Here is a 22513-nt window from a genome sequence, read left to right as displayed (position 1 = left end):
GGGATTGTGTATGATGGGGAACGTGTATGATGGGGATCGTGTATGATGGGGACCATGGATAATGGGGATTGTGTATGATGGGGAACGTGTATGATGGGGATTGTGTATGATGGGAACCATGGATAATGGGGATTGTGTATGATGGGGAACGTGTATGATGGGGATCGTGTATGATGGGGACCATGGATGATGGGGATTGTGTATGATGGGGAACGTGTATGATGGGGATCGTGTATGATGGGGACCATGGATGATGAGGATTGTGTATGATGGGGACCATGGATGATGGGGATTGTGTATGATGGGGTCTGTATATGATGGGGACCATATGTGATGGGGATCATGTATGATGGGAACCGTGTATGATGGGGACCGTGTATGATGGGGATTGTGTATGATGGGGATTGTGCATGACATGGATGTTGGGGATTGTGTATGATCGGGACCGTGTGTGATGGGAACCATGGATGATGGGGATTGTGTATGATGGCAAACATGTATGATGGGGATAATGGATGATGGGGATTGTGTATGATGGGGACCGTGTGTGATGGGAACCATGGATGATGGGGATTGTGTATGATGGCAACCATGTATGATGGGGATAATGATGGGGATTGTGTATGATGGGGACCTATGTGATGGGGATCATGTATGATGGGGACCTATGTGATGGGGATCATGTATGATGGGGATTGTGTATGACATGGATGTTGGGGATTGTGTATGATAGGGACCGTGTGTGATGGGAACCATGGATGATGGGGATAATGGATGATGGGGATTGTGTATGATGGGGACCATGGTGATGGGGGATTGTGTATGATGGGGACCATGGATGATGGGAACCATGGATGATGGGGTCTACGTATGATGGGGAACATATGTGATGGGGATCATGTATGATTGTAACGTGTATGATGGGGACCGTATGTCATGGGGATTGTGCATGATGGGGACTGTGTATGATGGGGATTGTGCATGATGGGGACTGTGTATGATGGGGACAGTATGATGGGGATTGTGCATGATGGGGTCCGTGTATGATGGGGACCGTATGTGATGAGGATCATGCATATTGCGGCATCATGCATGGTGCAGAGTGTTCATGGTGGATTATACTTTTACAGATCCTACATGTGCCGTCTGCACCATGCACGGCTCGTACGACGTGATATGCACGGTGGTATGCACGGTCCAGACTGGTGGAAACCGTGCACGGTGCAGATAGCGCATGGTATGGAATATACCTGGTCTGGTACCTAGATGACGCTGACTGTGCATTAGTACGGACTTTGTAAGTGGTTCCCGCAAGGGCAGGCCAGCATGGCGCAGCGGAGGGGCTCCTGTAACGAGACATGACATGACGTAGACAAGTGAAGAAGAAGACCACGAGAGATGCGTAAAGCAGAGGGGAGGGAAGGAGGGTGGGAGGCTTTGCCAGTGTCCGCCCGGGGGTTCTCCGCGGGTACCTTGTCGTTTACCGTTTGTTATAGCGAGTCATGCTCGCCGCACTACGAGTGAGCTTACCCGAGTAGCTAAAAGGCGCCATTTCTACATTTCTAAAGCAGATCGTCGGCTATCATCATGGCGAGACGCCTTTCGGAGTCCGGCGGGCTGCCTTGGGTTCCCACCCACGTCCAGGTAACGGTTCTTCAGGCGAGGGGGCTCCGGGCCAAGGGAAAGCACGGCACGAACGACGCGTTCGCCGTGATCCAGCTCGGTAAGGAACGCTTCTCCACGTCCGTGCTGGAGAAGAGCTCTGAGCCCGAGTGGAGGGAGGAATGCGCCTTCGAGCTCCCGCCGGACGTGCTGGATCACGCGGATCACTCCGAGCTCGAGCTCCAGGTCATGCTGCTCCACCGCGCCCTGCTCGGCCCGGACCGCTTCCTCGGGCAGGTGTCCGTCAACCTGCCGCAGCTGTTTGCGCAGAAAGCTCGCAAGAAGGCCGAGTAAGTAATCGGGGGTCGCAGTTGGAGGGGCGCGATTTTGTCCTCGCGTACTCGATTTGTGTGCAGTATTTCGTACGTAATTTGTGTACGTGCACGCCATTACACAACGTTGCATAATCTCGGAGCAAACCGTCAACCCGGACCCCGAACATGCATCACCTATGTTACTGTAGCTAAATTGGTGCAGAGGTGCTCCTCCCAGGTGAAGTTGTGCAGGTTCGTGATAGCCCAGGTAGAGGGCATTAGAGCAGTGGATTAAACCAAAACACAGTTTAGTCGGAGTAATCAACCTGTGAGCCCGTTGTCTTGCCCACCTGATGCTCATTACAAAGTTCCATGCAGAGCATCAACATCAACATCTATTTTGGGGTTCAAAAGAAACCCGACGTGTCCTTTAAAGTTTAAACCATCAAGTGTGTCCCCTCCCTGTTGTGTTGTTAAATTGAGCTTGTGTATCCTTTATTAATGCACCTGTTTGGTGGAATTTTAATAGTTACCTACAGGTTTCACCGTCTGTCTGTCCGTCCGTCCCACCTGTAAATTTACACACTTTTTTCCCATACCCTATAACATATTCAACTGAAACTTGGTACATTGCTTTATTGCGACGAGTTACACAACAAGTTCGAGTTTCAGGGAATTTCATCAAATTTTCATGGAGTTATGGCCTTTTTGGACTTAGAAAAGGTCACAAAGCAATTCTTCCTCTTGTTTTATATCCACCTGCACGACCTTCAATTCAAATTGTTTGTGACATTAGTGTGCGATTAACGTCAGAAAATAGACCCTTGCTTTTCGATGTATCGGGTTCTAGGCATTCTGGGTCCACCCTTTCCTGCCTGTCTCGCCTTTCTCAACAGCACACGTCACGACCCATCAGTAAGACACGATAACGGACAGGAAACCTGTGGTGTCAGCCCCGGAGTTTTGGGGGGTGGAGTGAAGTTCCCAAGCTTGAGAAGTTTTCATTTTAAGGACATTAAAGTGGAGGATTCCTTTTGAAGGTACTTTCAGGCTAGTCGAGTATGAAAGCCACTTTCAAGGAAGGTTTCGCGTAACTACAATCAGTGTCTCGCAAGGGACCTTTCAACAAAGTAAACTTTATTTTAGCAATATTGATGAATGGTGGGTGTTTTTTTATTTTTTGCCTCTCTTCTAGTCTAGGTCTCGCTCAGTCCTCCGACCCTCCCCAGCTCCTCCAGGACACAAGTGTTCTCCCAGTAATGCCCCATTTTGGTTAAACTCACGAAATCAAGGCTCATGACACCTCAACTCTTGTGTTCCTCTTTTCTCCTGTCTGTGGACCTGCCTTCCAGAGAGTGCTCAATCCCACTCTTCCCTCCAGAGCTTCAAGCGGGCGGTCCCCCACCATCTCACATCATCTCCCTCCACCTGTTCCGACCTACAATCTCTTCTCCCATTAACCCTATCTAGTCCAACTCTCTTACTCGCAGGTTACTCTGTACCATCCCGACCTCTCTCTCCACAATTTCTGTTCGTCCATTCCCTTGCTTATCGTGTCCAACTGTTGTCACACTGTAAGTTTGTTGCTGTTCTACCCTCCGTCACCTCTCTCCTCCTTGAGCCTCAATCTTTGTATTACAAATGGGGGTTATCACGAGATGTACATTTACTTGAAGTTTTCCTGACACTGCAGACTGGTTACTCCCTGCTGCTTATGCAACCTTGGTTTGACTTTCTGGTTTAATTTGCCATTGTGAGATTCTGTGTATTTACCATTGCCTCATCGTTTAGCTCACTTTTTCTTGAACCATCAGTACACAAGTGCAACGCGCCTGTGTCTGGACAATTGTGGTGATTATTGGACAATGAAAAAATGTTTACTTACGATTATAGCAATCTTGAAGCAAGTTGTCCGGATGACGATTCTTGCTTTGTAACAACTTTATGAAGCAAATTGCCGCGACCATTTTGGCCGCAGTGGCCGAAGGCACTTTCATCTGTACTGGCTTCTCCTCTCTTTCTGTACCCTCACATTTTGGGTATTTATTTACAGTGGTGTGCTTTTTGGCTTTAAGCCAGGGGTATTTATTCTTCTGGCAATTTTCATGTCCTGATGGTGAAGCCATTATAGCAGATACGGCCACGGTACTGTCTAGGATTGGTGTCAGTGGTGAACTCGTGTGTCAGTATGAAAAGCCACGTGTGACCGTGGCATGGGTGGTGATCCACGGTGATATCCTATGGAGATGTCAACCCTCCTCATCACCCCACCCATCCCCTACCCTTACCCCACTCCCGCCATCAGTTGTGAATTCCTGAGTGTAAGTAGGGCAGCCAAGAGCCTTGGTGGCCTCCAGGATAAGATCGGTATGTGGGTCCCCCTCTCTCAACCAATCCTCAAATGATGAAAACGTAATCTGGCAGACATTCATGCAACTTTGTAGTACATTCGGCAGCCAATCGGGAAGAGCATGATGACGTGTATTGCCATCATTTGAGGAACAAATGAAATGACAGCTGCAGTGATAAAGACGGTATATGATATTGTTAAACCACTAAAGTAGGACAGATGGCAATGTTTATTTCCTTTAAAAAAAAAGAAAAATATATACATTTGGTCTTGCAGTGTGTTAACCCAGTAGGTTATGACCCTTTTGTTCAACCCAAAATGGTACAAATAATAGACACCGCTCACTCTCCATTTCAGGATCCAGGAATCGCAAACACACCGAACTGTAGTGTCATTCAACTTCACATTGAAAAACCTTTGATCTTCTGTGGTGGGGGATGCAACCACAAACGGTTGTATGGAGTGGCTTGGGACCAGTACTGTTACCTGTGCATGTATATATATACAACAACAACAACATGCATTTTAAGGCCATTTTCCCTGCTAGAGCGGGGGTTAGCCATTATTAGTTATTATTAGTATTAGTTATTAATTATCATTATTAGTTAATCTTATTATCATTATCATTAATTATCATTATCAGCCTGGTGTTGGCTTAGCGGTCAGGGTGCCAGCTTGGGATCCTAGGATCCTGGGTTCGAATCCCGGTCGATCGCTGAATTAACGCCAGGGGGTTGACTCAGCCCGTCATCCTTCCGAGGTCGGCAAATTGAGTACCAGCTTGCTGGGATGAATGATCATGGTGTGTACCCCGGTTTAGAATAGGTACACCGTATCCCTGCGCATCGTAGGAGCATGACCAAGGGTTGGCGTCAGGAAGGGCATCCGGCCATAAAAACATTGCCTCAAACAGGGAACCATGATTGTCATGGGGCCTGCAAGGCTAACCCCTGCTCTAGCAGGGAAAATGGCCTTAAAACGATCATTCATATTCATTAATTATCATTCATTAATTATCATTCATTATCATTATCATTCATTATCATTATTAGTTAGCGGGGGTTAGCCACAACGTCTGCATATATATATATATATATATATATATATATATATATATATATATATATATACTAGTGGGGTCACCCGTGGGAATCCCACGGGCATGGATGTGTGTGATATTTGGACATCTTGATTTAGATGCTGCACATTAAATTTTACAAAATGGTTACTGGCAATTCATCAGATCCAGAAATGGTGTAATGAACACAATTTATATATTTCACATAATATGTGCCCCCTCACTCCTCTCCACCTGACACTCTCCTCTCTCCACCCTCACGCCTCTGCAATCCCACTCCTCCTCACACTCCCCTCCAATACCTCCTCACACTCCCCTCCAATACCTCCTCACACTCCTCTCCAATACTTCCTCACACTCCTCTCCAATACTTCCCCACACTCCTCTCCAATCCCTCACACTCCTCTCCAATTCCTCACACTCCCCTCCAATCCCTCCTCACTCTCCTCTCCAAACGCTCCCCACTCTCCTCTCCAATCGGCCCTCACTCTCCGCTCCAATCGGCCCTCACTCTCTGCTCCAATCGGTCCTCACTCTCCGCTCCAATCGGCCCTCACTCTCCAACTCCTTCCTCCTCACTCTCCAACCCCTCGCTCCTTACTCTCCAACCCATCGCTCCTCACTCTCCAACACCTAGCTCCTCGCTCTCCAACCCCTAGATCCTCGCTCTCCAACCCCTAGCTCTTCGCTCTCCAACCCCTAGCTCCTTGCTCTCCAACCCCTAGCTCCTTGCTCTCCAACCCCTCGATCCTCGCTCTCCAACCCCTCGCTTCTCGCTCTCCAACCCCTTGCTCCTCGCTCTCCAACCCCTCGCTCCTTGCTCTCCAACTCCTCGTCCCTCGCTCTCCAACCCCTCGCTCCTCACTCTCCAACACCTCACTCCTCACTCTCCAACCCCTCGCTCCTCACTCTCCAACTCCTCACTCTCCAACCCCTCGCTCCTCACTCTCTAACTCCTCGCGCCTCACTCTCCAACCCCTTGCTCCTCTCCAATTTCTCGCTCTCCAACCCCAAGCCCCTCACTCTCCAACCCCTAGCTCCTCCCTCTCCAACTCCTCGCTCTCCAACCCCTCGCTCCTCACTCTCCAACCCCTCACTCGTCTCCAATTTCTCGCTCCTCTCCAACGCCTAGCCCCTGACTCTCCAACCCCTAGCTCCTCACTCCCAACCCCTAACTCCTCACTCTCCAACCCATAGCTCCTCACTCTCCAACCCCTAACTCCTCTCCAACCCCTCGCTCCTCTCCAACCCTCCTCATCGTCGTTGCAGCAGCATCCTATGCGAGTCTGTGATCACGTTCGTCGAGGGTCTCGTTCTCCCGTCTCGTTCTTTTTCTTGCTGCAGTCTCGTGGGGTCACCCGTGGGAATCCCACGGGCATGAACGTGTGTTACATTTTTACATCTTGATTTAGATGCTGCACATTAAATTTTACAAAATGGTTACTGGCAATTCATCAGATCCAGAAATGGTGTAATTAACACAATTTATATATTTCACATAATATGTGACCCCTCACTCCTCTCCACCTGACACTCTCCTCTCTCCACCCTCACCGCTCTCCAATCCCACTCCTCCTCACACTCCCCTCCAACACCTCCTCACACTCCTCTCCAATACGTCCTCACACTCCTCTCCAATACTTCCTCACACTCCTCTCCAATACTTCCTCACACTCCTCTCCAATCCCTCACACTCCTCTCCAATCCCTCACACTCCTCTCCAATCCCTCACACTCCTCTCCAATCCCTCACACTCCCCTCCAATCGCTCCTCACTCTCCTCTCCAATCGCTCCTCACTCTCCTCTCCAATCGCTCCTCACTCTCCTCTCCAATCGCTCCTCACTCTCACACACACACACTGGAGTGGGTGACACACACACACGGAAACTCATGTGAAAACAATTTTTTTTCAATTAAATTAAATTAAAGATTTCACGATTTAAAAATAAATAAATAAAGATTTCACGATTGTAGTTCCTGCAGCTGTGAAACGCATTTTCTTTGGGTGGTGTATAATCGCCCCGAACGAAACAGGCATTACCTCGTTTCCTTTGCTCGAGTTGTTCTGAAAGTAATTCATGATCGAAGACGTGTTGATTGAGTCTTAAAATGCACATCCAATCATCCAGACATACAGAGCATACAGAAGCCGATCGTCGGCCTATGGAGCCCATGACTCTTCTTCATTTTTAAACTTTAATGTATCGATAACTTTTCGCTTTACAAAGTAAAAATAGATTAAAACCAAACGTTATTAATAAATATTGTATTCCATAGTTAGTTTACATTATTATGTAAATTTTTGAAGTACTGTATTGTTTAATTCCATGGTTGGAAAAGAGTTGACTCGCTTAAAACAAACTCTGTACGTACACCCCAGGGATATGGAAAAATATAATTACACTTTGATTGGATCCCGAACTTCAGTATTCAGTCGCTGTATTTTTACTAAGTGATAATTTAAATAATGAAGTCCTGGGAACGTTCTCTCCTCTCTCCTTCCCCTCTCTCCTTCCCCGTGCCGACGTAACAGTCGACACATTCAAAACGGCTGTCGGAATACATGTCGCCGATTTTCTCAACTTTAGCTGAAACTGAGACTTGAACCATCCCAGCGACTGTGATGGTGAATTAGTCGAGATAAAGCCGTGAGGGAGACTCAATGAATGGGCTTTATGTTACAGGCCTTTGAGAATTCATTTCGTTCTATAAAGGGCAACTTTCATCGGATTTTCTTCCCGTTTTTTTTCAACCGAGTCTAAAACGATGTTAGCGACTGTTAAAAATGAAATGATATATCGAATTTGATTTGAAATAAAACTGGGAGAGAGCAAGATACCACAGGCCTCAAAGCTACGCGAGTTAATAAAATGGTGGATATTTGTTTATAATTATATGAAGGGCTGAAGGCTCTCCCAGAATGGGTGGAGCTATGGGCGGAGCTACTCTGCAAACCGAGTAAGCCACACCCCGGACAGACACCCAACAGATAGACAGACAGACAGACAGAATCATCTACGGCTATTATAATATATATATATATATATATATAATATATATATATATATATATTGGAAGGTTCATTGTAGCTTGTGCCTGCAAACGTACTCCCTTTAATCTATCTACTCAGCAACCTTTCTCTCATTCCCGTTACACATTTCTCTCATAGCCTTCATCCACTCCCACTTATTCTCCTTATCCCACTGCCTTGTTTACACCTTCATATGGTAATAAAATAATGGTTGTGATCTGTTGTAGTTCCTCCCTGGCGGTTGAGACTCCAACTGAACCCTGCCATCCACTCCCACTTATGTCCCTTCTCTCCCCACTTTTTCTACCCCTTCACTTCCTTCCCTAAACTCCTTCGCCCATTATTCTTTCACTAACGTCCACCTCTACACTTCCCCCCATACCCTTTTACCTACTTCGCCATTGTAAAGTATCTCGACAAACTGCGATCAATTGTCGTACGCGTTTATTCACTCTGCCAATCAAGGCCCGATTCACAGCAGCGCCATCCGAGCTCTCCCGTAGGGATACAACCCGGTCCCGGTGTAGGGATACAACGGTGAACATTTGCACTGCATACATGACATCCTCCCCTTTAAGTCCAAAATTACCAAGAGCAATATACGTGCTAGATTTCCAGAATTGACATTTCAAAAGCAACATTTCCAAAACATGTGAAAATATGTGTGCAAACGGTTATGAGAATAATGAAAATACGTGAAAATAGAACATGTGTCAACGTGAAAAAAAACATCTTCAAAGATTCAACCGGTCGGGTGCTTTTCTCTCACGCATTGAGCGTCGCGGTGTACCAGTGGATACAGAGTCCGAGGTGATTCCTTTGGGTCGCGGTGTACCAGTGGATACAGAGTCCGAGGTGATTCCTTTGGTCTCCACGAAGGGTGTAGCGTTTGCAGAGGTTTTCGGGGCATCCGAGCCGGCTGGAGCGGCCACGACGATCTCCGGCAGTGGCGGGTCGAACTGTTGTCCTGACTGTGACGATGCTACAGGCTCCATCGACTCACAGTGACGGTAGGTTATGTGGTCCTGATGTCGACGAATTTTGCGGCCGTCCTGCAGGCGAATCACACTGGACAGTGGACCTGGCTTCTCGATGATGTCTCCCGGTAGCCACGTCGCACCTGCACCAAAATTTCGGGCAAACACTGGATCTCCAATGTTGATACATCGACTGTTGGACGTCTTATCGTGCACCAACTTTTGATTAAGCTGGCTCTGATAAACATTTGATGATATGTCTGGTTTGAGATTGTCAAGTGTCGATCTCAAGTGTCGTTTCATCAATAACTCAGACGGAGCTGCACCGGTTGTTGATTGTGGCGTGATGCGGTATTTGAACAGGAGACGAGACAGCTTTGTTTCCAGGGTTCCCTCCTGAAGTTTCTGCAATCCGGATTTGATGATTCCCACGGATCGTTCGGCCAAGCCATTTGAAGCCTGGTGATGTGGGCTGACAAACTTATGTTTGATGCCGTTCCGACGTGTGAACTTGGCAAACTCGGTACTGGAAAAACACGAACCGTTATCACTCACGATCATCCTGGGCAGACCATGAGTGGCGAAACAGCGTCTGAGTCTTTCGATGACAATGGCTGACGTAGTACCACGCGTCACATAGGCATCAATCCATTTTGTGTGCGCGTCCGTAATTATTAGAATCATGCTGCCGTTAATAGGCCCGGCATAATCGAGATGTAGGCGATGCCACGGTTCGCTGGGCCATTCCCAGGGATGCAGTGCCGCTTTCGCAGGTGTATTCCGGGTGCTCTGGCAGGGGTAACAATGTCGAACATGATGTTCGATATCAGCATCAAGATTCGGCCACCACACATAGTTTCTGGCGAGTGACTTCATCTTCACAATCCCGGGGTGACAGTCATGGATTTCATCCATGACCCTGGAACGCAGATTTTTCGGGATCACGACACGACATCCCCAGAGTAGGCAACCATTTTCCACGCTGAGTTCGTTTTTACGTGCTTTAAAAGCCGCAAAATCTGGGTCACCCTCAGGTAGCAAATGCCATCCAAGCTGTACAGCCTGGACAGTTCTGGACAGAACGGGGTCTCGTCGAGTATGAGTGCGGATCTGGCCAGAATCGACAGCACAATCTTCCAGATGATCCATCAGTGCGATAATGGATCCTGGTGTAGGCGAATCATCAACGGATTCTGGAAGGGGTAACCGACTCATGGCATCTGCATTTGTGATAGACGAACCGGGCTTATAACATATGGTGTAGTCATAAGCAGCGAGAAACAGGGACCAGCGGATGATCCTGGGCGGTAGTGTGTCAGATGTCGCCTTAGTTGGACCAAACAGACTGATCAGCGGCTTGTGATCAGTGCGAATCGTGAAATGATGTCCAAGAAGGTACTGGCGAAATTTGCCAACGCCGAAAACGATTCCCAATCCTTCCTTGTCAAGTTGGGAATAGTTTTTCTCTGCCGGGGTCAACGTTCTGGATGCAAATGCAACCGGTCTTTCTGTACCATCAGGCATCACGTGCGATAATACACTCCCCACTCCATACCGACAGGCATCGCATGTCAGCACAAGATCCTTCTCTGGATCAAAATGAACGAGAACATTGGACGATTTGAGCAGATCCTTAGAGGTCTGGAATGCTGATTGTTCACTAGACCCCCAGCTCCAGGAGACTCCTTTCCTCAAAAGCCGATAAAGGGGGCCCAAAACGTCGGTCACATTCGGGATGTAACGACCATAGAACTGAAGCAAACCGAGGTATGACTTCAATTCGGTCACATCTCGTGGAGAAGGAGCATCCTTGATAGCTCGGACTTTCTCATCTGTCGGGTGTAGACCCTCGGCATCAATCGTATGACCCAGGTACGTGACTGATGGCACCATAAACTTGCACTTGTCTCGACGCAAACGTAGGCCGGAGTCCGAAATCTTCTTCAGAACTCTCTCCAGGTTCTGTAGATGTTCCGCGTCCGTACGACCAGTAACCAGAATATCATCCTGGTAACAAACGATGTTGCGTTCGGCAGCAAACAAACTGTCCATGACACGCTGATAAATTCCAGGTGCAGATTTCACTCCAAAACTAAGTCGGTGGTACCTATACAACCCACGATGCGTGTTGATGGTAAGATACTGTTTCGAATTCTCGTCCAAGCAGAGCTGTAGATAGGCGGATTTGAGATCGAGTTTCGTAAAAGTCTTGCCTCCCGTGAGACGAGCATAGAGGTCTTCGATCCTCGGGATTGGATATTTATCCAATGAAGAACACCTGTTCACGGTCATTTTATAATCTCCACATATGCGGATGGACTGGTCCGATTTTATGACTGGAACGATGGGCGCCGCCCATTCGGCATACTGGATTTGCTCGATGATCCCCAGATTTTCAAGATGATCCAGTTCCTTGTCAATCCGCTCACGCAGGGCGAAAGGGACTGGGCGAGCCCTGCAAAATATAGGATTGGCATCCCGGTCAACCCTGAGTTTAGCCGTATGTCCTTTCAAGGTTCCAAGCTCATCCTTGAAGACATCCGGGTACGTATCCAGCACATTTTTGAGTGTGTATGCTGCGGTAGGAGAAACATTGGCTGCCCGGAGTTGATGAATGCTTTCCCACTTCAGTCGAATTATGCTCAACCAGTTCCTGCCGAGTAAGGAAGGGCCCTTTCCAGGAATGACGATCAGGGGTAGGTGAAACTCACGGTTATCGTAGCCCACCGTGACATCACATGTACCGCAGGGAACAATCTTCTCACCTGTATAGGTGGAGAGTCCATAGGTAGTAGGTTTCAGATGGGGTCGGTCAGCATCACTCCACAGGTTTGTGAAAACAGCATGGCTGATGAGCGAGACGGCCGCACCAGTGTCGACCTCCATTTGCAATGGTCGATTGTTGACGACAACATTGGCAAGAAGAGGGTCCCGCCTATGGTGAGAATCAATATGAAGCAGGTCATACGATTCTGAGTTGTCGGAAACAGAGCTCACCTGGTCAAGCTCGGGTTCCTCCGAACCGATAAACTGATGAATCTTGTCAGCAGCTTTTCCTTTTCCCGATTTGCGAGTGATGCAAGCTGGAGCAATATGGCCAGTTTTCGAACAGAAATGGCAGGTGGCATCTTTGAACCGACACGTCTCCGGAGGGTGCTTTCCGTTGCACCGAAAACAGTTGTTGTGGGTTTGAGACTGCACTGGCTTCTGATGAGGAGCCTTGTTCCAACGTTGTGGCTGAACATGATCCAACCGATTCACAGCAGGGCTGGTACCAGATGAGCGAGTGGCACCGATGCTTGTAGCGTTGCGTTCAGCACTTTCCATGGAAATTGCGGTGTCTCTGGCATTTTGGAACGTCAGTCTTCTCTCAGCAAGCAGGCGTCTACGAGTGCGGTCATCGGACATGCCAACCACCAGCAAATCACGAAGCATGTCATCAATCGTGTCCCCAAACTCACACAGATGTGACAGTTTTTTGAGGTGTGCAATGAAGTCTGCGATCGACTGACCTTGCTGCTGTCTGCACATGTAAAAATTAAACCGACACAGGATGACTGAAGGAGATGGGTTGCAATGTTCCTTCAAAGCGGCCTTGAGCTCTGCATACGTGAGCTCCTGGATTGTCCGAGGCCGAATCAGGTTTTTAACGAGTGTGAACGTCTCACCTCCGCAAACGGACAGGAAGACGGCCTTCATCAGGCCTTCGGTCGCAATGCCGTTCGCCTCGAAGTAGAAAGACAAACGCTCAGAATACGTGTCAAAATCCCCCTCATGAGGGTCGAATTCATCGATATGGCCGAAAGATGTCATGGTCTAGATGTTTACCTTCGTCGCCATGTAAAGTATCTCGACAAACTGCGATCAATTGTCGTACGCGTTTATTCACTCTGCCAATCAAGGCCCGATTCACAGCAGCGCCATCCGAGCTCTCCCGTAGGGATACAACCCGGTCCCGGTGTAGGGATACAACGGTGAACATTTGCACTGCATACATGACAGCCATCTATCTATTTATCCACTTCTCTATTTGTCTCTTCAGTGCTCCCCCCCAACCCTCTCCACAATTATGAGGTCATCTCGAGTCTACTTCAAATTGAGCAATTTCAGTTATCAAGTCGATGTTGAGTCGTGTTGATGATAAAAGTAACTTAAGGTTAAGAAATGGCAATAAAAACCAAACACAAAATAGCACAATATAGAAATAAAGTAATAGTTATGTGTACCTATGATGGCAGCTGACTGTTTTCTTGTGTAATGTGCTATTTCGAAACTTCACGATACACAACATTACGTGTTGTGTTGGATGGCATTCCCTGTACTGACTTAATGGCGAAGTGAATGCTTTAGTAGCGCCCAACCCTAGAAACAGCAATGTAAAGCTGCCAGTGTGTAAAGCCACACCCCAACACCCCGCACACCATACGCCAGCACCACCATTCACACCAATATGTGTAATGCCATGCACCATGTAAACACACACACCACAAACCAACCACAACCAACACACATCACACATTGATACACATGTGACATACCAACCACTAAAGTCACACACCAACATACCAAATACCAAAACATCACACACCAACAGCAACATTCTCACCAACACGTATAAAGCCACACACCAGCACGTAAAAACTACACACCACATACCACATACCAACCACAACCAACACACACTACGCACTACACACACGAACACATCACACACCATCACATGGCCAAAAGCCACACACCAGCATGTTTACGGTCAGACCCTGGCTCCTTTGCATTCACGTAGCTGGGTATTGTGTGCCTTCATGAATATCAGGATTAAAACAACGCCCAGGCCTTGGTTTTTGTTCAGATTGCAAAGTAGAATCGCCATGCCGATACTTTTGCTGGTGCTCCTGGTGCTCCACAGCTCTGAACTCGTGCGTTTGCTCCAAACTACTTGTTTTCCTACCAATATTTTGTTTTTTTGGAGGCATGGTTTTTGCTTTTCATCTGTTGAGAAAACTTTCGTGATACGTAGTACAGTACAGGCTAATTCCTTGTGACAATGTCTGGGCCCTGGACCCTGAATGCACCCAAGTTTGCTTTAAAAGCCAAGCCTGGAGGCTGGAGGGAATGAGTTTTCATGCAGTGAGTTGTTAAAGTTAAGTTAAAACCACCAAACAGGATAAAATGACTGGTTTACAAAACTTATTTTCTGATTTTTCCCTTGAAAGACTACTGCCTCTCCTTGGGCAATGGTGCTATCTTTGCTGAACATATAGCTTAGCTTATTGTTGCAGGAATGGAGGCTTATATCCCCTTCTCTTTCAAGTTTATCTCTCCTACCAACTCTTGGTTCAATAATTCCTGCTCTGCGGCCATTTGTGCAAGAGATGTGGCATATTGGACATGGAAAAACTCTTCTTCCTCCGACTCACATTCAGCTTTCATATCTGCTAGAAATCATTGCAAACTTGTTATTCATGAGGAGAAGCATTCCTTCGTCCAAAAGAAATGTGACAAACTCTCATCTTCTTCCACTAATAGATCTTTCTGGTCCATAGCTAAACGTATCTCCAACAACTTCTGTTGCTCTGCCTTTCCTTCGCTGTTCGATTCCGATGATACTATCGCTGTGTCTCTGATTGATAAAGCAACTCTTTTTGGTTCTCTTTTCTCCTCTAATTCCACACTGGATGACTCCAACATTCCATCTCCCTCTGATACACCCCTTACCAATCCTATGCCCTTGCCTAAAATCTCTTTCCATTCAGTCAAAAAAGTACTTCTCTCTCTGGAGACAAGCAAGGTATACGGAGAGGACGGCATTCCTACTCGTGTCTTGAAGGAGTGTGCCTCAGAACTTGCTCCCATGCTTGCTCGTTTTTCGTTTTTGTTTAAAAACCCAAACTTTTCCTCTTTCCTGGAAACATACCTTACTACTGCCTATTTTTAAAGAAGGGTGATCCTTCAAATCCTTCCAACTACCGTTCTATTTATTTTTTATTTTTTTTGTATACTGAATCGAGGCTCGTAAAGAGCTAACATTTATCTCACAAACAAATCAACCAGACAAACAAAATATATAAAAAGAGGGAGCGGAAGACAAGATGGGGAGAGAAGGGGAAGCACACAAACACAACATCCGAGAGCAGGGAGATGCGTGGAAGGGAGAGGGCCCGGGGGGAGGAGGCGTGGGAGGGGGGGGGGGGGGAAGGAGAAGTACAAAACACAAGAACACCAAGGACTTCCAGGACAGAAGTTGGTATTTCAAAAAAGTGGAATTGGGGTGAAATTAGCGGGGGTAGAAAAGATCAAGGTTTTGGATGGGGGAAGATAAGAGATGGTGGTGAACAGCTGTTTTAAAGACCTGGAGTGTGGAGTGGGATTGAAGAGAGTGAGGAAGTTTGTTCCAGAGGCGGGAGAAAAGAGGAATGAAGGAGTGAAGGTGAGCAGAGAGTCTTGATTTTGGCAGTTTAACCATAAGAGGGTTGCAGGCAGATCTTGTGCGACCTGTAGGAATATTTGTGGGACAGAGCCCAGAGAGAGCTGGGGGGGGCAACGCCAGAGAGGAGTCGGTAGAAGACGGAAAGACCACCAACCTGCCTGCGGTGAGTGAGTGAGAGGCCCTTGGAGTTAGCTTCATCGCGGGAGATTCCAATGATTCTGAATGCTTTGGTTTCAACAGCGTGAAGACGAGCTAGGTGTGAGGCAGGAGCACCAGCCCAGAGGGGAGAGAAGTATTCCATTGAGCTGCGGATGAAAGCCTTGTACGTGGTGAGGAGCTCAGGTGTGCCAAGGAAGGACTTCGCACGACGGAGGATGCCCAGTCGGCGACTGGCTTTGGAGGCCAGATTGGAAATGTGGTTTTCCCAGGAAAGATCATGGCAGATAGTGAGACCCAAAAGCTTGAGTGACAGAACTTCTTGGAGAGGATTATTCAGAAAGTGGATGGGAGGGTTGTCCAGTCGGTCTTTTCGGAGAGACATCGTAAGAGTGTGAGATTTGTCAGGATTGAAAGACATGTTCCACTTGTTTGCCCAGTCTGTGATTTTGTCCAGGTCTGCAGAGAGTGAGGAGGCTGCAGACTGCCGATCTGAGGGATGAAGAATGGAGCGACAGAGAGTAGAGTCATCAGCAAAGCGATAGAGAGGATTTTCAAGAGAGTCAGAGAGATCATTGATGAAGACCAGAAAAAGCACAGGGCCCAGAACACTGCCTTGGGGAACTCCAGCCTGAACAGGAAGAGGAGATGAGAGAAACCCATTCAGGGCCGCACGTTGACTACGACTAGAGAGGAAGTCCGCCAGCCATGCGTGGAGATTTCCATGGATACCAAAAGAGGAGAGTTTGGTGAGCAGAGCGGGGTGCCAGACCGTATCGAAGGCACGTGATATGTCAAGGGAGACTGCTCTAATTTCCTGTTTGGCATTGAGTACCTCCATCCATTGTTGAGAAAGCAGAAGCAGCATGTCCAGAGTAGAGTGTCCAGGTCTGAAACCAAATTGATGATCAGAGATCAAGCCATTGGAGAAGAGGAAAGATTTCATATCTGAAGCAATGATGGATTCCATGACTTTGCTGATAATTAGGAGATGGCTGATTGGTCTGTAGTTGCTGGGATCTGTTTTTGCACCTTTTTTGTGCAAAGCGGTGATGTTGGCAGATTTCCAAGCAGATGGAAGATGACCTTAAGCAAAAGAGAGGGAGAAGAGAACAGAGAGGGGGAGTGAAAGAGCGGAAGAACAGGATTTTAGGACCCGTGGGCTGATGCCGTCAGGTCCAGTTGCAGAATCAGAGTCGAGGGTTGACAGAAACTTTTCCACCTTGTCAGGAGAAAAGGACACAGAGTCCAGGAGCAACTGGGTACGACTGGGTATGGTGGGTACAGAGAGGCTCTGTAGAGGTTCTATTGGAACAGAGGAACAGAGAGGTTCTATTGCTCTGACCTCTACTATTTCCAAAGTTTTTGAATGTCTTCTCAATTCCCATTTCCTCAAGCATCTTGAATCCCACAGTCTTCTATCTGACCATCAATATGGCTTTCGCAAGGCAAGATCTACCAGTGATATCCTTTCTTACATTACAAATGTCTGGACCTCTTCTCTGCGAGACTTTGGGGAATCCTTTGGTGTAGGCCTAGATATCTCAAAAGCCTTTGACAGAGTTTGGTATCGGGCTCTGATATGCAAGCTTCCCTCTTTCGGCTTTCCTCCTTCACTCTGCTCTCTCATATTGAGCTTTCTCTCCGACAGCTCTATCTCCGTAATTGTTGATGGTTCAACATCTCCCTCCTTCGCTATCAACAGTGGTGTCCCTCAGGGTTCTGTGCTGTCTTCTACACTCTTCCTTCTTTTTATCAATCTACAAATAACCAAATGCACTCGAATGCTGATGGCTTGACATTACATTCCTCCATGTTTTTCCCATCTGCCCCATCTTCCCTCACTCAATCTACATCTCGTTTGATCACAGCCACCTAGACTTTAAATTCGGATTTGGGCAAGATTTCCCAGTGGGGAAAATGTGATCAGGTTAAGTTTAATGCTTCTAAAACTCATTTTCTTCCCATTTCTCTCTCTCTCTCTAAAACTCCCCTCAACTCTCCAATATCCTTTGAAATTCTCCACAATTACACCATGTGATACAATAAACCTTGATGCTTGATCTCGCGAGATCTTGGAGACGGCGGCAGGGATTTTCGAAGCTCCACACGGTCTCCACGTTTTTCGAAGTTAAGTCTGTTCACAATTGTATTTTGTCGAAACTGTATTTATCTTTCGGTGGGTGAAGTTATTGTGTGCAACTTTGGTTGTTTCTCAGTGTTTATCTTTCATAAATTGATCGTCTGTTTGCCGTGTCGCGAGCAAGGCCTTTGCCGCGTCGCGAACGATTTGAAATCGAAGTTAAGTGATTGTTCCCATTTGTATTTTCGTTAAAACTGTATTTATTTATGGTGTTGTACGTATATTGTGTCCCGACGAAGATTTTTCGGTGCAAATCTTTCATACCTGTATTGAAAATCGTGTTAATTCGTGTCGTGTCTTGAGGCCTTGTACAGTGTGCACTGTACAACCTTGAGGCTTTGTTTTTCTCAGCGGTCCGTCGTTTGTGATCCAATAACTTTCGTTCTCTGTATTCCCAGTCTTTTCACCCATAGCCTACTTCCTTGTGTAAATCTCAACTCAAAAAAAAAAAAAAAAAAAAACATTTCCTTCTCTGTTCTCATTAGTTTATTCATTCTTATTCGTTCGTTCGTTCTTCGACCACGTGTTTCTCCCCCATTTCCCCAGATAGTTTTCACTCATTAACCTTCAATGTTTACACTTTCCCCTCAAGTTATGTATTCCGTCATATTTTATAACACCTTTTTCTTCTTCTTCTTTAAAAGGCTGCTTTCGACTTGCTCACCAAATCAATTCATCCCAAAAAAAATATCCATCTCCTATCGTGCCTTTTTTCTACATTCCCTAAACTCTCCTGCACTCCATCCTCCATCCAGCGTCCTTAAACGTATTTTTAACTCGAAGGTCACAAGAAACTCATTTTGCAATAAATGTTCGTTTCCCATAAATCGTACACTTTCAAAAATCCAATCTCACCCCTCCCCTCCAAATCTTCCCCATAACCCCTCCCCTCCAAATCTTCCCCATCACCCCTCCCCTCCAAATCTTCCCCATCACCCATCCCTTTCAAATCTCCCCCCTTGCCCCCTCCCTCCTAAACTACCCCCTCACCCCTCCCCGCCAAGACGCCCCCTCGCCCCTCCCCTCCTAGACTCCTGCCTCACCCCTCCCCTCCAAATCTCCCCCATATCCCATCCCTTTCAAATCCCTCCCCTTGTCCCTTCCCTCCCAAACTCCCCCCTCACCCCTCCCCTTCAAATCTCCCCACCCTCATTGCTTCTCAATTTCCCCCCTCTCACTCCCCCTCCTCAAAGCGTCCTCCCCGCTTCTTCCCCCTTCAAACTCTCACCTCCATCTCCCCCAACCTTCTGCCTCGCTCTTCCCCCTCCTCAAATAACACCTCATTGTGGCTCACCCAATCACCATCAAACCTTTTGTCCGCCCCATCCTTCCCTTTCTCCGAGCGATTCTGAAATCTCTGACACACCTTCAACAGCTCTCCCTACCTCTTCCACCGCTTCCACATCTTACCCTACCCCTCCTCCCCCCTGTTCTGTATCTGATGCTCCCCCTTCCTCTTCATTAACGGTATGGACCTCAAACATCCGGGGCCTTCGTTCAAACTTAACTGATCTCTCCATACAGGTTGCTTCTGTCAAACCAGACGTGATCTGCTTAACAGAAACTTTCCTCCTTTATGATGTCTCTGATTCCATAGTATCTCTCCCGGGCTACTCCCTCCTCCGGTATGATAGACCTGAGCCTCGTCCTGGAGGCGGGGTTGCTATCTTCATCAAAAACTCTCTTCCTCACTCGCCCTGCACTGCACTCTCTCCACCTCACCCCCAGGAATACCTCTGGCTACGGCTTCCCCTTCGCTCCCACCTCTTGTTCATATGTGTGTTGTACCGTCCACCAAACAGTGATGACTCCATCTACATCTCGCTGTCTGATGATATGGACCAACTTCTATCTACTCATCCCAACTCTCTCTTCCTCATATGTGGTGATTTCAACTGTCATCAGGCCAGTTGGCTGGGTGTGGGTACCTCTCTCACCAGCCATGGCTCCTCAGCAAAGGACTTATGCGACTCACTGGGACTGACACAATCTGTCAATTTCCCGACCCGGATCTCAGTCAACGGAACATCTTCTCTTCTGGACTTGGTTATGACTAACTTCCCTGAAAATGTCTGCTGCTCTTCTTCTGCTCCGATCGGATCATCTGATCATGTCCTTGTTAAAGTGGACATCTCTCTGACCATCCTCAGGGAGCCTGCTCAGCGTCGACGAGTCTGGCATTTCACTCAGGCCAACTGGCACGGTCTTCAAGCAGCCATCAATCATCTGGACTGGTCTCCCATCTCTACCACCTCTGACATCAACTCATCCTGGGAATTCTTCCAAAGTAAATTGCTCTCTCTCATGCACAGATTTATCCCATCTCGTCTTCAGTTGTCATACCCTTCCTCCCGTCCATGGTACACGGAATCTTGTGGTGAGGCTGTTGCCCAGAAACAACTTGCCTTCGTCTCCTGGAAAGCAAATCCAACGGAAGGAAATCTCATTTCCTTTCACAAAGCCCGAAACAAGTGTATGTCCACCCTCAGGAGAGCCAGGAAACAATATCTCTCCGTTCTCAAGACCGAACTCTCTTATCTGTCTCCCTCTTCCAAATCCTGGTGGCGTCTGGTCAAATCCGTTTCTGGTGTTTGTTCCCCCTCCATCCCCTCCCTTACCTCAAACGGCTACACAGCTGACTCCGCACGTGAAAAAGCTGAATGCCTCAACTCTGTGTTTGCCTCTAAATCTTGTGTCCCAAACCCATCCCTCTCTGTACCCACCATACCCAGTCGTACCCTGCTGCTCCTGGACTCCGTGTCCTTTCCTCCTGACAAGGTGGAAAAGTTTCTGTCAACCCTCGACTCTGATTCTGCAACTGGACCCGACGGCATCAGCCCACGGGTCCTAAAATCCTGCTCTGCTGCTCTATCTCACCCTCTCTCTGTTCTCTTCACCCTCTCTTTTGCTCAAGGTCAACTGCCATCTGCTTGGAAATCAGCCAACATCACCGCTTTGCACAAAAAAGGTGCAAAAACAGATCCTAGCAACTACTACAGACCAATCAGCCTTCTCCCAATTATCAGCAAAGTCATGGAATCCATCATTGCTTCGGATATGAAATCTTTCCTCTTCTCCAATGGCTTGATCTCTGATCATCAATTTGGTTTCAGACCAGGTCACTCTACTCTGGACATGCTGCTTCTGCTGTCTCAACAATGGATGGAGGTCCTCAATGCCAAACAGGAAATTAGAGCTGTCTCCCTCGACATATCACGTGCCTTCGACACGGTCTGGCACCCCGCTCTGCTCACCAAACTCTCCTCCTTTGGTATCCATGGAAATCTCCACGCATGGCTGGCGGACTTCCTCTCTAGTCGTCGTCAACGTGTGGCCCTGAATGGGTTTCTCTCATCTCCTCTTCCTGTTCAGGCTGGAGTTCCCCAAGGCAGCGTTCTGGGCCCCGTGCTTTTTCTGGTCTTCATCAATGATCTCTCTGACTCTCTCGAAAACCCTCTCTATCTCTTTGCTGATGACTCCACTCTCTGCCGCTCCATTCCTCTTCCCTCAGATCGGCAGTCTGCTGCCTCCTCACTCTCTGAAGACCTGGACAAAATCACAGACTGGTCAAACAAGTGGAACATGTCTTTCAATCCTGACAAATCTCACACTCTTACTATGTCTCTCCGAAAAGATCGACTGGACAACCCTCCCATCTACTTTCTCAACAATCCTCTCCAAGAAGTTCTGTCGCTCAAGATTTTGGGTCTCACTATCTGCCATGATCTTTCTTGGGAAAACCACATTTCCAATCTGGCCTCCAAAGCCAGTCGCCGACTGGGCATCCTCCGTCGTGCGAAGTCCTTCCTCGGCACACCTGAGCTCCTCACCACATACAAGGCTTTCATCTGCAGCTCAATGGAATACTGTTCTCCCCTATGGGCCAGTGCTCCTGCCTCACACCTAGCTCGGCTTCACGCTGTTGAAACCAAAGCTTTCAGAATTATTGGAATCTCCCGCGATGAAGCTATCTCTGAGGGCCTTTCACTCACTCACCGCAGACAGGTAGGTGGTCTTTCTGTCTTCTACCGACTCCTCTCCGGCCTTGCACCCCCAGCTCTCTCTGTGCTCTGTCCCCCAAATATTCCTACAGGTCGCACAAGATCTGCCAGCAACCCTCTGATGGTTAAACTGCCGAAATCTCGGCTCTCTGCTCACCTTCACTCTTTCATTCCTCTTTTCTCCCGCCTCTGGAACAAACTCCCTCACTCCCTTCAATCCCACTCCTCCCTCCAGGTCTTTAAAACAGCTGTTCACCACCATCTCTTATCTTCCCCCATCCAAAACCTTGATCTTTTCTACCCCCGCTAATTCACCCCAGATCCACCTTGTTTGAAATTCCAACTTCTTTCCTGGAAGTCCTGGCAGTGTCCATATGTTTTATACCTCTCCCACCGCCCCCTTCCCACGCCCCCCCCCCCAAAGCCCTCGCCC

General features: G+C 47.7%; 1 protein-coding gene across 2 annotated transcripts in view; it reads left to right on the top strand.

Moving 5' to 3' along the window:
- The first annotated feature begins 1331 nt into the window (after positions 1-1331).
- The window catches only part of LOC137420909 (rab11 family-interacting protein 1), a 159953-nt gene continuing 138771 nt past the window's right edge, over positions 1332-22513 (top strand). Inside the window, exon 1 of one of the 2 annotated variants that reach the window (XM_068106417.2) lies at positions 1332-1952. In XM_068106417.2, the coding sequence (XP_067962518.2) occupies positions 1588-1952 (365 nt within the window). In that variant the 5' untranslated portion in view covers positions 1332-1587. The remainder of the gene's footprint in view (positions 1953-22513) is intronic. The other variant, XM_068106414.2, reaches the window with a different exon arrangement.

Source organism: Myxine glutinosa, chromosome 2 (assembly GCF_964187855.1).
Source record: "Myxine glutinosa chromosome 2, kmMyxGlut1.1, whole genome shotgun sequence".
Taxonomy (NCBI): Eukaryota; Metazoa; Chordata; class Myxini; order Myxiniformes; family Myxinidae; genus Myxine; species Myxine glutinosa.
The sequence above is the reverse complement of the archived record's forward strand: the minus strand, read 5'-3'. Positions and strand labels throughout refer to the sequence as shown.